The 17,134-nt window shown below is 48.1% G+C and overlaps 1 protein-coding gene across 3 annotated transcripts in view; it reads left to right on the top strand.

Moving 5' to 3' along the window:
- SNX14 (sorting nexin 14) overlaps positions 1–17,134 on the top strand; it is a 212,339-nt gene that overhangs the window by 170,226 nt on the left and 24,979 nt on the right. For all 3 annotated transcript variants that reach the window (XM_033937245.1, XM_033937246.1, XM_033937244.1), the window contains exons 21-23: positions 3,159–3,199; positions 3,315–3,434; positions 16,803–16,926. In XM_033937245.1, coding sequence (XP_033793136.1) covers positions 3,159–3,199; positions 3,315–3,434; positions 16,803–16,926 — 285 coding nt within the window. The remainder of the gene's footprint in view (positions 1–3,158; positions 3,200–3,314; positions 3,435–16,802; positions 16,927–17,134) is intronic.

The raw sequence follows: 17,134 nt of genomic DNA, 5'->3' as shown, positions 1-17,134 counted from the left end.
TTAGTCCCGTTTCCCTCTTTTCACTGTGTCTACACACAACTTGTCACCCCTTTCCCTCACCCCTCCATTATCTTACTATTTTCTTCCCCCTTTATTTATCTCCTCCTTCCATCCAGTATGTGTTCTTTCCCCACTTCCATTCAGCATCTGCTCTCCCTTCTCAACTGACATCCATCTGCCTTCTGCTCTCTCTCCCTTCTTCTCACTTCCATCATCTGTCCCCTTCTCTCTCTCTCTCATCTCCTCCATTCCATCATCTGCCCCTTCTCTCTCTCTCTCTCTCTCCCCCCCCCCAACTTCCATCATCTGCCCCCCTTCCCCTCACCTTTGTGGGTCACTTTCTTTCCCCTGAGGGTGGCTCATGTCACAGGGGAAGCTTTGGCCGAGCAGAACCGCTTGATTGACAGTGGAACTTACTTGATTGATGTCGATGCTGGGGCCCGTTGCCGTTTGAAGGAAAAAAAAAAAGGTGGAAAAAAGGAACCTGTAAAGGCGAGAGGAAGGGAAACCTCCAGGACAGCTGCTTTTTGCCCTCCTTCAGCGGCCCAAGAGTTCAGACCAGCAGCGGCAGCTCTGTATGCTTTTAACTTCGGCACAGAGCTGCCCCTAATCAATAGTTTAGCGCGGTTTCATGAGGCAGCCTCGGGGCCTTTGATAGCCGGCCTGCTTCGATGATGCGATGTGGGCCGGCCTAGCAAAGGCCCCGAGGCTGCCTTATGAAACCGCGCTAAACTATTGATTAGGGGCAGCTCTGTGCCGAAGTTAAAAGCATACACAGCTGCCGCTGCTGGTCTGGAGGTGCGGAGACAAGGCAGGAGGCAAACGCGATGGAAGGCAGGAGTCCCGGCGAAGGCAGGAGTCCCGGCACAGCGACTGCAACAGGAAGTTGCAAGTCAGCTGACGCCGGCCTTTCGTTGCGGCGGGGACCGAATCCTTCGCGGACCGGCAAGATTTTGTTTGCGGACCGGCGGTTGAAGAACTGTGCTCTACACTGTGTGCGCTGTGACGAGAAACTTGTGCGCTGCGAGGTAATATTTTGTGCGCCAGCGCACCCCAGCGCAGCTTAGCGGGAACACTGGGTTACAACCCCCCAAACCCCCCACAATGCGGCGCGATCTATATTAAGTCTCTCCCACGCCCCCCCCCCCCCGTCGGAGCCCTAAAAACAGTAATTTTCTGCGGCGCGCACCTCCGCGCTGCGCTCAATTGTCTGCGCGCACCTTTGTCCCAGCGCGCTTTTGACCTGACACCGACCTTTTCCTCCCACCCCCTTTCTACCCACGACACATAGAACCTCCAACTTATTCTGTCCTCGTCATCCCAATAATGTGGCAAGAGTAGGAAGCAAACGGCCTACACATCGCGCTGTGTCCTCCTTTGCTAGTCTGGACCTGATTGGCCCATCCGTATGGCATCGCTTTCGGATCAGATAAGCAGTGGGACCAGGCCGACAGAAGAAGAGGAGGAGGAGCATGCAATTCATGGTACAGCTCCTTGCTTGCTTCCTCTCGCCCTGTGATCGGGCAAGAGGGTATAGAAGGCCCTAAGCAAGCTATTGTGTGTGCCAGGGGAGGGGTGGTATTGAGGCAGGATTGGGGAATTTGAGCAAATTCTGCTTTGTACAGTTGTGCTGAATTTCCCCAGGAGTGAAAAGAGCAATCCTTAGTTGCTCCTGCGCTGGCCTGCACCATCATACAAAACGGCACTTGTGACCCTTGAGGATATACACTAGGGATTGCTGGCCTTGATTTTGGATGACCAGCTTCAGTAAGGGCAGGAGCAACTGGGGATGTCGCGTGTCTGTTCCATTGCTGATCCCTTTAACATGCAGCCTTATTTCTTATTCCCTTTCAATTGAAAGGAAACTCCAGATACTGATTCACCATTTTTGTCCAGTGTGTGTCATAATTAGATCATAAGCTCTATTGAGCAGGGACCATCTCTTGCGTGTCTAATGTACAGCACTGTGTGTGTCTGGAAGTGCTTTAGCAGTAGTAAATTAAGAGGTGATAGGCTCACGAGTAATCTAAGGAAATATGTTTTTACAGAAAGGGTGGTGGAGACAAAACTCTGAATTCAAGAAAGGGTGGGACAGACGTGGGATCTCTTAGGGAGAAAAGGAGATAGTGGATGCTTTAGACTGGATGGGCCATTTGGCCTTTATCTGTCGTCTTGTTTCTATATTTTTCTGAAACTGCCTTTTCATGAAGAGATTCACCCAAAGCGGTGTAAATATCCCGGCAGGCTCACAACTTTGTGGTACCTGGGACATTGGAGGGCTACGTGACATGTCCAAGGTCACAAGGAGCAGCGGTGGGATTAAACTCGCAACCTCAGGGTGCTGAGACAGCAGCTCTAAGCACTGGTGTCAGGTCAAAAGCGCGCCGGGACAAAGGCGCGCCCAGACAATTGAGCGCAGCGCAGAGGTGCGCGCCGCAGAAAATTACTGTTTTTAGAGCTCTGATGGGGGGGCGTGGGGGGAGAACCCCCCCACTTTACTTAATAGAGATCGCGCCACGTTGTGGGGGCGTTGTGGGGGGTTTGGGGGGTTGTAACCCCCCACATTTTACTGAAAACTTCACTTTTTCCCTGTTTTTAGGGAAAAAGTTAAGTTTACAGTAAAATGTGGACGGTTACAAACCCCCATAACGCCGGCGCGATCTCTATTAAGTAAACTGGGGGGGCTCCCCAACAAAACCCCCCGTCGGATCCCCTAAAAACTGTAATTTTCTTTGGCGCGCGCCTCCGTCTTGTGCTCAGTTGTCGGCGCGCGCCTTTGTCTTTCGCGGGCTTGTCTATGAACCCTAAGCACTAGGCCACTCCTCTAAGCATGGGGCCATGTCTTGGTGGTGGTAAAGCTGGGATATTTTGCCAGCTATAAAGTGGCTTGTGTGCACCTGGTGCTCACTGCAACTGTATGAAAAAGTATTTACATAGTAAAGAACTGCTTTATATGCATTTGTGTGTTTTTCATGTCATTATTGTGTAAAACAGGGTAATCTATATAATGCTGTGCTAGGGCTCTGCAATGGCATTATATAGGGGCAAAGAACAGAGATCAGTGCCCTAATATGGTTTGATACCTACACCCCTAAATAGCGGAAAAGGGCAAACATTTTCTGTACCCTAAACTCATTTCTTTCTTTTCTAAATTACAGGCAAAATCATAAAGTCTGTTCCTGGGAAACTAATTAAAGAGGTAAGACGGTTATATTTTTGGGATACTTTTTTTTTTTTGCATTTAGTCATCTTCTTTTAGAGGAAGTGGTCCTTGCATGCTGCTGACTAATTTTTTCTCATCTACTTCATTGCAGAAAGGACAGCATTTGGAGCTCTTTATCATGAATTTCATTAACTCTTGTGAATCTCCAAAGCCGAAGCCCAGTAGACCAGAATTGACAATTCTAAGCCCCACATCAGAAAACAGTAAGAAGGTATCTCCTCAGCCTGCTATGAAAAAAGAAGTGACTAGAGCTGGCACTTACTACTTTTACACAAACACACAGGGTGGAATCGGTCCTCGGAGCCAAGAGATTTTGATGAAAGATTCTGATGAAAATAAACTGACACTGGAATCTGGACCCAGCACGGGCCACGTTTCGGCGATGTAAGCCTTCCTCAGGGATCCTGTACTGCTCATCAAAACACACAAGGTCCCATAGGCAGTAAAGATGTAACAAACAAGCCCCAGCAAGCATTTTTACTGCCTATGGGACTTTGTGTATTTTGATGACCAGTACAGGACCGAAGCGCAGCCCGTGTTGAGTCCAGGTTCCAGTGTCAGTTTATTTGCATCAGTATAATACAGAATCTTTCATCCAAATCTCTTGGCTCTAAGGACTGATTCCACCTTGTGCGTTTGTGGACACTCCTGTTCTTTTGTGAAATCCTGGTCTCTTGCCTCTTGTCTTTGGGCTCACTGTTGTACAGCGCACCCTCTCAGTGGCTTTGTGGATTGTACTTATATGCCACAGTCAAAACAGAACATTTCTGTTGCGTCCTCCAGCCTTTTCCTCTTGTGCTGTCAGCTGGAGATTAGTTCACTTTTCAATGTATGTTTATACAGTAAAGCTCGACTTGACAGTAAGCCCAGATAAACGGAGTGACATATATATTCCATGTTGTTAGCTGAGGAAATATGGAAAATCTTTGAAATGCCAGAAGGTTGATTCAAGTGCAGGAGGTATCAAATGCCTTAACACCGGACTGTTTGATGCCTGTACCTGATTTGCTCTACTCTGTAAAGCAAGACATAACATGCTGGGATATATTAGTCAGTCTGATTCTTCATCTGCAAAGTAAATTTTTTCTTTCCTGTTGTGAGCTTAAATTACTCTGTGGATTTTTGATGTTTTTCCTTTTTATGAACAGGAGGAATCCATGTAAAATAACTTACTACAGTTATAATTTATTGAGAGGCTATATAGATTTGATTCAGTCTATGTAAAGACATTTAAGTTATAGCAAAGACAAATAGAGGAGATCCCTAAAATTTGGCTAAGCTCATGTATTGCGGGAAATATTAAACAACTTACCGTATTTTCACGCATATAACGCGCGCGTTATACGTGTTTTTACAAACCGTGCATACCCTTGCGCGGTATATGCGTGAGCGCGTTGTACAAAATTTTTTTTACATAGTTCCCCCCCCCCCCCCGACGTCCGATTCACCCCCCGCAGGACCGCTCGCACACACCCGCACCCCCACCCCGAAGGACCGCCGACTCCCTGAAACGATCGGGGCAAGAGGGAGCTCAAGCCCTCTTGCCCCAGCCAACCTTGGCACCCCCGACACGATCGGGGCAAGAGGGAGCTCAAGCCCTCTTGCCCCCCCAACTCCCCGACACGATCGGGGCAAAAAGGAGCCCAAGCCCTCTTGCCCCGCCGATTCCCCAACTCCCCAAAAATATCGGGCCAGGAGGGAGCCCAAGTCCTCCTGGCCCTGACGACCCCCCCCCTAGTTGTTCGGGCCAGGAGGGAGCCTAAATCCTCCTGGCCACGGCGACCCCCTAACCCCACCCCGCACTACATTACGGGCAGGAGGGATCCCAGGCCCTCCTGCCCTCGATGCAAACCCCCCTCCCCCCAACGACCGTCCCCCCCAAGAACCTCCGACCGCCCCCCCAGCCGACCCGCGACCCCCCTGGCCGACCCCCACGACACCCCCAACCCCCTTCCCCGTACCTTTTTGTAGTTGGCCGGACAGACGGGAGCCAAACCCGCCTGTCCGGCAGGCAGCCAACGATGGAATGAGGCCGGATTGGCCAATCCGTCCCAAAGCTCCGCCTACTGGTGGGGCCTAAGGCGCCTGGGCCAATCAGAATAGGCCCAGGAGCCTTAGGTCCCTCCTGGGGGCGGGGCCTGAGGCACATGGGCCCAACCCGACCATGTGCCTCAGGCCCTGCCCCCAGGAGGGACCTAAGGCTCCCGGGCCTATTCTGATTGGCCCAGGCGCCTTAGGCCCCACCAGTAGGCGGAGCTTTGGGACGGATGGGCCAATCCGGCCTCATTCCGTCGTTGGCTGCCTGCCGGACAGGCGGGTTTGGCTCCCGTCTGTCCGGCCAACTACAGAAAGGTACGGGGAAGGGGGGTGGGGGTGTCGTGGGGGTCGGCCAGGGGGGTCGGGTCGGCTGGGGGGGCGATCGAAGGTTCTTGGGGGGGGCGGTCGTTGGGGGGAGAGGGGTTTGCGTCGAGGGCAGGAGGGCCTGGGATCCCTCCTGCCCGTAATGTAGTGCGGGGTGGGGTTAGGGGGTCGCCGTGGCCAGGAGGATTTAGGCTCCCTCCTGTCCTGAACAACTAGGGGGGGGTCGCCAGGGCCAGGAGGACTTGGGCTCCCTCCTGGCCCGATATTGTCGGGGAGTTGGGGAGTCGGCGGGGCAAGAGGGCTTGGGCTCCCTTTTGCCCCGATCGTTTCGGGGAGTCGGGGGGGGCAAGAGGGCTTGAGCTCCCTCTTGCCCCGATCATGTCGGCGGTGCCAAGGTTGGCTGGGGCAAGAGGGCTTGAGCTCCCTCTTGCCCCGATCGTGTCGGGGAGTCGGCGGGGCAAGAGGGGAAGCAGCAGGACACCGGTAGGAGCTTCTACATGATGGGGGGGGTCGGGAGGCTGTGGGGGTGCGAGCGGTTCTTCAGGGTGGGGGTGCGTGTGAGCGGTCCTTCGGGGTGGGGGTGCGAGCGGTCCTGCGGGGGGGGGGGATGAATCGGACGTCGGGGGGGGGCATCAGGCTTTCAGGGTGGGGACAGGACTTCAAGGGGGAGAGGAGAGTCGGGGCGGGCGAAAGAAGAGTCGGGGTGGCCAGAGGAGAGTCGGGGCGGGCGACTGGAGAGTCGGGCAGCATGCGCGGTATACGGGTGGGCGCGGTATACAAAAATTTCTGTACATAAATTTGTGTTTTCCGCACGCTATACCCGTGTGCGCGTTTTACACGGGTGCGCGTTATCTACGTGAAAATACGGTAGATTCATGCTAAACATTGAAGGCTTCAGTACAGTTCAAAAGACAACCTGTTCTGCCTTTTAAAAGCAGAAACAATCTTTTAGCCTCTCTTCCTCTTGATATGGTGGGAGCTGCTTTCTTAGTGCTAGGCACTGTTAGAAGTTTCAACTGACCTGGAAAATACTCACAATGTACTCTCTGAAAACATGGATGGCAGCAATTTCCAAGGTCCAAGGCTGTGGAATGCGGTACATGGGTCACATTAAAGACCCATCTATTCGTAAGAGCTTTTTTATAAAGAAAAATAGGTTAATACTTCTGCAGCGCTGCACAGAGTCACAAAGAGTAAGAAAACAGTCCCTGCTCCAAAGAGCTTACAATCTAAACAGCCAAGACAGACAAACAGGATGTCATGGACACAGTTAAGAGGAACGGTTAATCTGCTGGCTGGGTTGGAGGGGAGAGGGGAGTGCAGGACAATCAAGTCATTGTGACATCACTGATGAAGTTGGCTCTTATTGGTGGAATAAGGTATTATCCCAGGACAAGCAGGCAGCATATTCCCACACATGGATGACGTCACCGACGGAGCCCTGCAGCGGACAGCCTCGAAAGCAAACTTGCTTGAAGATCTCGATCTTTCGAGTGCTGTAGCGCGCATGCGCGCGTGCCTTCCCGCCCGAACTAGGGGGCGCATCTCCTGTGAGGATCCTCAGTTTGTTTAACCCTTTCAGGACCATAAGGATCGTAGGCCTATTTTTGTGGTTTTGACGACATTTTTATGGTAAAAAGGGCTTGCAGATGCCAAAAAATTGATTTTTTTTGTGAAATATCATTATTTTTATTTAAAAAAATCACACTTCTGGCTTATGGACAGTGTGGCAAGTGAATCTTCTCGTTAATCTAGAAACGACGCTAATGAATGAATGTCGGAACCAGTTTGTTTACATAAAGGCAGTATCATATGGAATCCGTACATATCAAATTTAGAACTGTAGACTATCCCAATCAAAATTTATAGGATTTTAAAGTTATGGGACAAATATGTCCCTTGGTCCTGAAAGGGTTAATTCCGCGGAGACAAGAAGACACGTTTTTCTTCATCTCTGCAGCAAATTGCCTTCTATTCACTGCGGCTGTTTCTTTTTTTCGGATTAGTTCGGTCGCTGTGCTCTTCAATTTCTCCTTTTCTTTTTAAAAAAAACAACAAATTTTTTGTTTCTTTTCTTTCTTATCCGGCCGGTGAGCCTTGGGCCTAGGCCCAATTGCTCCTTCCGTTCGACACAGACTTTATTTTTTCTATGTCCCGGCCCCTTACCGGGTTTAAACGTTGTCGTCAGTGCAATCGTGTGATTTCGGTCACCGATCCCCACTGCCGCTGTCTTCAGTGCCTGGGTCCTTCCCATTCCCCAGAAGACTGTCACCGTTGCTTCACTCTCACTCCACAGGCCTTTCGACGACGGTGTGCCCAATTTTTTCAACTTTTTGGAGACATGGAGCAATCTTCGGATCCGGCCTCGACCGCGGCAGCTGCCCCGGTCTCGAAGGCTTCGACTCCGTCCACATCGACTCCCACAGTCTCGAAGGCTTCGACCCTGGTTCCGGCTGGAGCCTCGGTCTCGAAAGCCTCGACCATGCCTCCTTCGGTTCCCTCGAAGACAGTGACCTCGGTGAAATCTTCCATAGGGGGTAAGTCTCCTGGTTCTATTTCAGGTGCCGTACATAAGAAGCCACCCGAGTCCTCTTCACGCCCATCTTCCAAGCGTACCTCCAAGATAAGGGAATACTCACCTTCGAGGTCGCCCTCTTCGGAGCGTACTGCTGCACCTACGAGACCGGAATCTTCTGTCTCGGTGCCGATGCTGGAGGACATGCTAAAGTCTATCTTGACCACTCAGATTTCCTCATTGGTGGCTCAATTGGTTCCGTCCTCGACCTTGCCTCGGGTGGATCAGCCTGTCACCCAGCCACAGCTTCCAGTGTCTCGAGGCCGATCCCGGACTCTGAAGAGGACACCTTCTTCGGATTCTTCTCCGGAATCACCTCCTCCGAAGCATCGCTCGAAGCATTCGAAACATCTTACTTCCAAGCATCGAGGGGAGTCTTCTGCTTTTGACACCGAGACTTCATTGCCTCATTCTTCGAAATCGAAGCAGGGCTCTCGACACCACAGAGCATCGAATCGAAGCCCTTCTCGACCGAGGACTCCACCGTCGAAGACCACTCGTCGAGACACTTCTCCTCAAACTTCGACCCACTCAGTACCACGTACACCTGGTACTTCTCCATCCAGGAGTCTTAAGAGAAAACATTCTCTTACTCCACCACACAGTACACCTTCTTCTGTGACTCTACGTCTTGAATCAGAACCACTCTCACCATACTCTAGAGAAGCTTCTCCTTCATACTCAGCACTTCCTAAATCTCGCAGTGTGTCACCTGAGGAAGCATCTGATTCAAAATCCATTTCATTTGCCAAATTTATTTTCGATATGGGACAAGCTCTCAAACTAGATCTCCATTCAGATTCAAAATACACTCCTGAATATTTAGCAGATATGGAGCTTCCTCATCCACCTAAAGAGTCACTACGGTTACCAATGACTCCTGTTCTCAAACAAACCTTTGTTCGTAACATGGAGACTCCTTATTCCATCACTGCCATTCCATCTAAATTGGAATCTCGTTATCGAACAGTTCCATGTAAAGGTTATGAAAAATCTCAACTTTCCCATCAATCCCTGGTAGTGGAATCATCTTTGAAGAAAGCGCATCCCTCAAAAATTTACGCTTCAGTTCCTCCAGGCAGAGAAGGTCGTACCATGGATAAGTTAGGTCGCCGATTATACCAGAACTCTATGATGGCAAATAGAGTTCTTAATTATAGCTACATATTTACATCTTACTTCAACCACTTTCTGAAGATCTTACCATCTTTTTACCCGGATATCTCCACAACTCGTCTGTCTGAATTCAAACTTATTCTTAAGACTCTTTCTCAATTGAGACTCTTCATGCTTCCTATGATGCCTTTGAACTATCTTCTCGTGTCACTGCTTTTGCTGTAGCTATGCGCCGTTTGGCATGGTTACGCATTGTTGACATGGATCCCAATCTTCAAGATCGATTGGCGATCTTGTCAGAAGAACGAATTGTTTGATGATTCTATTGAAGCAGCTACTAAGCGTCTTTCAGAACATGAACGCTCTTTTGCTTCTCTCATCAGACAAAAACCTAAACCTACACCAACTAGAGGTTTTAAACAGACTCCACGTCGTTATCCTCAGAAAACGACTCCTGCTTTTTCCAGGCCTCCTCCTCGTCGTCCTCCGCAACAACAGCACCAGCAAAAGTCTCAGACTCCCGCTGCCACCAAACCAGCTCAGTCTTTTTGACAGTCTCAGCCTGAGCATTCAAATTTCTCTGTTTCCAAATTCTCCCCTCCCCATAGGGGGTCGCATTTCCCAGTTTTATCACCAGTGGGAGCTCATTACATCAGATCTCTGGGTGCTTACCATCCTACGAGAGGGATAATCTCTTCGGTTCCTTCAGGTACCTCCAGATCGCCATCCAAGAGTGTGTCCTTCCGATCTGTCGCACCTTCCCCTTCTTCTTCAGGAAGCTCGGGCCCTTCTTCGCCTGCGAGCTGTGGAGGAGGTTCCTCTTCCACAAAGGAACTTGGGATTCTACTCCCGTTATTTTCTAATTCTCAAAAAGACGGGGGATTTACGACCGATCCTAGATCTCAGAGCTCTCAACAAATGTCTAGTCAAAGAGAAATTTCGAATGCTCACTCTGCAAACTTTATATTCCTTAATGGATCAAGGGGATTGGATGTGCTCCCTCGATCTCAAAGAGGCGTATACTCATATCCCTATTCATCCAGCATTTCGCAAGTACCTCAGATTTCAAGTAGGAAGCCTTCATCTGCAGTACCGAGTTCTCCCCTTCGGGTTGGCTTCTTCTCCCAGAGTGTTCACAAAATGTCTGGTGGTGGTGGCTGCAGCTCTTCGCAACCAGGGTCTCCAAGTATTTCCATACCTCGACGACTGGCTCATAAAAGCTCCCTCTTTTTCAGGGGTTATTGCAGCGACCCAACAGACTATTCTTTTTCTACAAAGTTTGGGATTTCACATCAACTTTCCCAAATCTCAGTTGACTCCTTCTCAGTCTCTCCAGTTCATAGGAGCAACTCTGGACACTATCAATATGAGAGCCTACCTTCCAAAACTGCGTCAGGACGCCCTTCTTCAGATTTCTCAACAAGTCTTCCACCTTTCATCTGTTCCAGCACGAAAGATGATGGTTCTACTAGGTCACATGGCTTCTACAGTTCATGTGATTCCTTTTGCCAGACTTCACCTTCGTATTCCTCAATGGACACTTGCATCCCAATGGAGCAAACCGTGGATCCACCATCTCGACTAATTTCCATAACTCCTTCATTGCGGAAGTCTCTCCGTTGGTGGATGCTCTCTTTGAATCTTTCAAGAGGCTTGCTGTTCCACCCTCTTCCTCATCAGAAAGTCCTCACCACCGACTCGTCAACGTATGCATGGGGAGCACATGTGGACGGGCTTCGCACTCAAGGTCTATGGACTCCAGCAGACCGTCGGTGTCATATCAATCTGTTGGAACTCAGAGCAATCTTCTATGCTCTCAAAGCCTTTCAACATCTCCTTCACGACATGGTGATTCTGGTACGTACAGACAACCAAGTAGCCATGTATTATGTCAACAAACAGGGAGGGACGGGATCTCACTCCCTCTGTCAAGAAGCTCTGAAATTGTGGAATTGGGCAATTCTTCACAACATCTACCTCAGAGCTGTTTATATTCAGGGTCAACACAATTATTTGGCGGAAAAATTGAGTCGTCTTCTACAGCCTCACGAATGGACACTCAATTCTCCAACTCTTCGCCAAATCTTTGCTCGTTGGGGAACTCCGCAGATAAATCTGTTTGCATCACCTCTCAACTTCAAACTGCCTTAATTTTGCTCCCGCATCTATACTCCTCAACGTCTCGAAGCGGATGCATTTCTACTGGACTGGAGGAATCTGTTCCTTTATGCTTTTCCTCCGTTTCCTCTGATTCTCAAGACTCTATTCAAACTGAAGTCAGAACATGCCACCATGATTCTGATAGCTCCTCGGTGGCCCAGACAACCTTGGTTCTCCCTTCTACTTCAACCCAGCACCAGGGAGCCTCTTCTTCTACCAGTATTTCCCTCTCTACTCACGCAGAGCCACGGTTCCTTGCTTCATTCCCAATCTGCAGTCTCTACACTTAACAGCTTGGTACCTTTCTGTATAACAGAATTTTCTCAATTTTCTCCATCTGTTCAAGATATTTTACTTGCTTCCAGAAAGCCATCAACTAGACAATGTTATGGCCAGAAGTGGACTAGATTCTCTGCTTGGTGTTCTACACATCACTTATCACCCAGATCTTCCTCCTTGACATCTGTTCTGGACTACTTACTTCATTTGTCACAGTCTGGACTTCAAATTGCATCTATTCGAGTCCATCTTATCGCTATAACTGCTTTTCATCAACCTCTAGATGGGAAACCTCTTTCTGCACATCCTATGGTTTCTCGCTTCATGAAAGGACTTCTTAATCTTCATCCACCACTTAAACCACCTCCAGTGGTCTGGGATCTCAATGTTGTTCTAGCTCAACTGATGAAGCCTCCTTTTGAACCACTTGACAAAGCCCACCTCAAGTATCTCACTTGGAAGGTTGTGTTTCTCATCGCCCTCACATCTGCTCGAAGAGTCAGTGAGTTACAAGCTTTGGTTGCAGATCCACCCTTCACAGTTTTTCACCATGACAAGGTGGTCCTCCGTACTCATCCTAAATTTTTACCTAAAGTTGTGTCAGAATTTCACATCAACCAGTCTATTATTCTACCTGTGTTTTTTCCAAAGCCTCACTCTCATCCTGGAGAAGCGGCTCTTCATACCTTGGACTGTAAACGTGCATTAGCGTTCTACCTCCAACGCACTCAACTTCACAGAACATCTTCTCAACTTTTCATCTCATTTGACCCGAACAGGTTGGGTCGTCCTATCTCAAAACGCACCATCTCCAACTGGATGGCTGCTTGCATTTCTTTCTGCTATGCTCAGGCTGGTCTTCCTCTGCAAGGTCGAGTGACGGGCCACAAAGTCAGAGCTATGGCGGCATCTGTAGCTTTTCTTCGATCAACACCTATTGAGGAAATCTGTAAGGCTGCCACTTGGTCCTCGGTTCATACTTTCACTTCTCATTACTGTCTGGATACTTTATCCAGGAGGGATGGCCAATCTGTTTTGCAAAATCTTTTTTCGTAATTTGCCAACTTCCCTCCATCCCTTTCTACTTAGCTTGGAGGTCACCCATGTGTGGGAATATGCTGCCTGCTTGTCCTGGGATAAAGCACAGTTACTTACCGTAACAGTTGTTATCCAGGGACAACAGGCAGATATTCCCACAACCCTCCCACCTCCCCGGGTTGGCTTCTTAGCTAGGTACCTGAACTGAGGATCCTCACAGGAGATGCGCCCCCTAGTTCGGGCGGGAAGGCACGCGCGCATGCGCGCTACAGCACTCGAAAGATCGAGATCTTCAAGAAAGTTTGCTTTCGAGGCTGTCCGCTGCGGGGCTCCGTCGGTGACGTCACCCATGTGTGGGAATATCTGCCTGCTGTCCCTGGATAACAACTGTTACGGTAAGTAACTGTGCTTTATGACATCACAATCTCAGCACTGCTTCCCAAAGACTGAAACTCTTCACATTACTACTATGAATTATTTCTACAGCGCTACCAGACACCCGTAGCGCTGCACAGAGTCATAAGGAAGAAGAAGACAGTCCCTGCTCGAAAGAGTTTATAATCTAAACAGCCAAGACAGCCAAACAGGATGTCATGGATACAGTCAAGGGGAATGGTTAATCAGAGCTGGGTTGAAGGGCAGAGGAGTAGGGTTAAGGATTGAAAGCTATATCAAAAAGATGGGTTTTCTGTCTGCTTTTAAACAAGGGAAGGGGCTTGACGGACAAACGGGTAATTTATTCTAGGCATAGGAGGCAGCTAGATGAAAGGAATTGGCAGTGGAGGAGAAGGGTACAGCTAAGAGCGGCTTATCTGAGGAATGGAGTTCTCTGGGAGGCGTATAAGGAGAGAGAAGCCAAGAATTGGTCTATGGGAGGATGAGAATTGCGTTGTGTGAAAATACAAAGGTTGAGTGTGTTTGAGTGTTTACTGGAATAGGATTTTAGATTTTGTATTAAAAGTTTTGGGCCATAAAATACAGTGGTCTTATACCATATTACTCTTGGGGTCTATGATGGAGCTACAGGACCAAATGCTCTCTTCGGACTAGTGCAAATTTGTCTATGTGGCTCTCTTGCTGGTCAAAAGGGGCGTACTGAAACAATCGATGAATTGAAATGCTGGCCGAGCAGTATGAAGGAAATTGCACAGGGGTAAAGAGCCTTGACTGAAGATTGAATTTGAAACGACAGTGATGTGTTTAATGTTTTGTGACTTTGTTTGATTTGTTGCATTGTAAATTTTACAAATTTGCTGGTTTTTTCTTATTTATGAATGTGGATATTGTAACCCGCTTAGTATATAAGCGGGATAGAATTTTTTTAAAATAAATAACACATAATATTGACATCAAAGCAGTTGAGAACGTCAAGTGATGTCTGAATAGCATGAAACAACAAAAACAAACCAACAAAACCTAGCAAAGACACAAAATGTAAAAAGGGACGGGAATGAGCAGAACAGTAGTGAGATCAGAAAGCGACAGAGCATAGAACACTCATGATTGGGAACTCTACCTAATCAAGTCAGAAGCCCAGTAGGGTAAGAGCAATGGAAGAGCCAGATCTTAATACCTTCCTTAAATTTACTCAATGACTCTTCAGCCCAAATATTAACAGGCAGTGGGTTCCAAGACAGCTAAGTGACCAATCCAACCTCAGCTTCCTAAAAGATGGAGTAACCGGGAGATTGACCTGAGAATATCTCAAAGGATGTCATGGGCAATAAGGGAAGAGGAGAGAATGAAAATATAAAGGATGGCCAGTGTAACATGCCCAAGAGTAACATTTTCAACTTTATCTTTCTGGTTACTGGTAGCCAGTGCTGTTCAGCTAAAAGTGTGCAATGTCCGAACATTTGACAATATACAATACCTTTATTGCAGTGTTTTGTAACCACTGGATGCATTTCAGATTATATAAAAGGGACATTGGCTAAAGAGAATAGCTGTAACCTTTCTGGGTTAGTATCAAGGTGTGGATCAGGGTCTTTAACAGCTCTGGTATCCAGATGAAGTACGGGCAGAGTCTTTCTCCAAAAACCACATCACCTCTGATTTCTGAGGGCTTAAGATTAGTTTACGCAACTGAATTCATAATGCTACAATTTCTAGAAAGCAATTAAGACTGTGGAAATGTTGCAGATACAGTGCATGGTTCTACTAGCTCTCAGGAGAGAGGTCAAGCCATTGTGTACTGGCCTGTAAGTTTATAGCCCCTAGTTATCGTCCAGTTGAGGAAGTGAAAAAGGAAAGTTCATGGCAGTTGACTTTCAGAAAAGCAGCACTGAGTTTAAAACTAAAAGTAGCAGGATGAGGCTGCCCGATTCAGGGAAAAAAATTTTGATTTGATTCGATTTGGCATATTGATTTTTCAATTCCATTCACTTTTCTCACCCAATCAGGAGGTTTTGTTGTTTTTTGTTTTTTTTTCAAATGGCCTGACAGCTTTATTTTTGTAGCCTCTTCACCCACCCCTCCCTCCTTTGCCCTCTCCAACCCCACGCCGGTGCTGTGGTGTAAACAAAAAAAGACTTTTCCTCTCTCTGTTAGGTCCTAGCTTAAGCTCACTGTCTAACAGCAGCTCTGCAGGGATACACATTTCAAATCTGACATTTTGTAATCACAAAACAGAAAATAAAATTATTTTTTTCTACCTTTTGTTGTCTGGTCATTTTATTATTCAAAACATGTTGGTCCCAGCCTCTGGTTTCTGTTTGGCTACTGTTAACTCGCTCACCAGGGCCTCCTAACCTTTTGATGTTTTCTTTTTTCTCCGTACTCACCATTCATCTTCCATCTCTGTACCTTCCCTTTCACTTCCTTGTGCCCTGGGTTAAACCTCTCTATTCCCCTGCAGCATCTCTCCCTTCCTCCCCTCCATTATGTGCAACATTTCTTTCCATCTCATGCACCATCTCACCTTATCCTCCATCCTATGTCCAACATTTTTCTCTCTCTCTCTTTTCTCCATGCATGTCTCCCTCCCCTCCACTATATGCAGGATTTCTCCCTCTCACCCTTTTCTACCTCTTTGTTGCATCTCTTCCTTCATCTCCTCCACCCTATGTTCAACAATTCTTCCTTTCTCCTTTTCCCTCATGTGGAGCAAATTTCCATCCCTCCCTCCCATCCCTTGATGCAATAGCCTTCCATCCCTCCTATCCTCCTATGCAGCACTTCTCAATTGTCCAACTGTGAATCTATATCTGTAGTTTGAATCCCACTGCCATAGTGGGACTTTGGCAGTGGGATTCAAACTCACAATGACACAGACCACTCTTTCCTCTAGGGCAGGGGTGTCCAACCTTTTGTCTTCCCTGGGCCATATTGGCTGAAAAATCATTTTCCGGGGCTGCACACACACACAAACGCTGCAGCAAAACAGAGGAGGGAGCCTGCAAGATGGTAAACACCCGGGGCAGCAGAGGAAAACACTGCATCGCCCTCGACCGAGGCCGTACAAAATACTTCACGGGGCTGCATGAGGCCCTTGGGCCGCAGGTTGGACATCCCTGCTCTAGGGCGTTTGAATCTCTTGGAAGCCATGTGATCCGAAGCACAGGGAGCGCATGGAGGTTGTTGTCTGCACGACCTGCACATGTGGTGCAGCAGTGGCAGAGGTCGGTGGGCAGGAACAGGCAGTGAACAGGCTTCTCGTGGCCTGCTCGCCAGGGCTTCCCTCTGCCGCATCATCAGTGATGCGGCAGAGGGAAGGCCCCAGCAGGGCAGGCCAAGAGCAACCTGTGTCTTTGCCCACCGGCCTCCGCTGCTGCTGCTGCAGCTTTAGGAGACCCAAACGTGTTGGGAGACTCAGGACTCACTAAATCGGCGAGTCTGATTTTTTTTTTTTTTGGGGGGGGGGGGAAAGTGAGTCAATTTGAATCGATTCACTGAAGTGCATCGGTGAATCAGGCAGCACTACTGGGCATATGCTCACAAACTGTGCATATACAATTCCTAATCAATAATGATTTTACTTTTGGTTAATCTTTTCTTTATGTATGCTTGCCTGTTTCTGGTTTTCAAGATGCATCTTGTTGATATTTTTAGCTCTTCAATGATGTGTTCAAGAATAATGCAAATCGCTCTGAAAATGTGGAGAGGAAGCACAATCAGAACTATTTCATGGAGATGATGACAGTAGAGGGAGTCTATGACTACTTAATGTATGTGGGTAAGAAATTCTGCTTTTTATTTCATATGCAGAGTTAACAAATCGATGAATAGTAAGTACCACATTTCTTAATAACAGCACCTCATTCTTTGGCTAATTCAATGTATGTATGAGCTTACTAGGTGAAAGAAGCGTGTGGTCTGAGGCATCATAACCCTCAATCACCCTTTCACCTCTTAGTTTTGTAATGTAGTCTAAACGAGGCCTC

The sequence above is a fragment of the Geotrypetes seraphini genome, chromosome 3, assembly GCF_902459505.1.
Source record: "Geotrypetes seraphini chromosome 3, aGeoSer1.1, whole genome shotgun sequence".
Lineage (NCBI taxonomy): Eukaryota > Metazoa > Chordata > Amphibia > Gymnophiona > Dermophiidae > Geotrypetes > Geotrypetes seraphini.
Note: the sequence above shows the minus strand (reverse complement) of the source record. Positions and strands in the feature narration are given on the sequence as shown.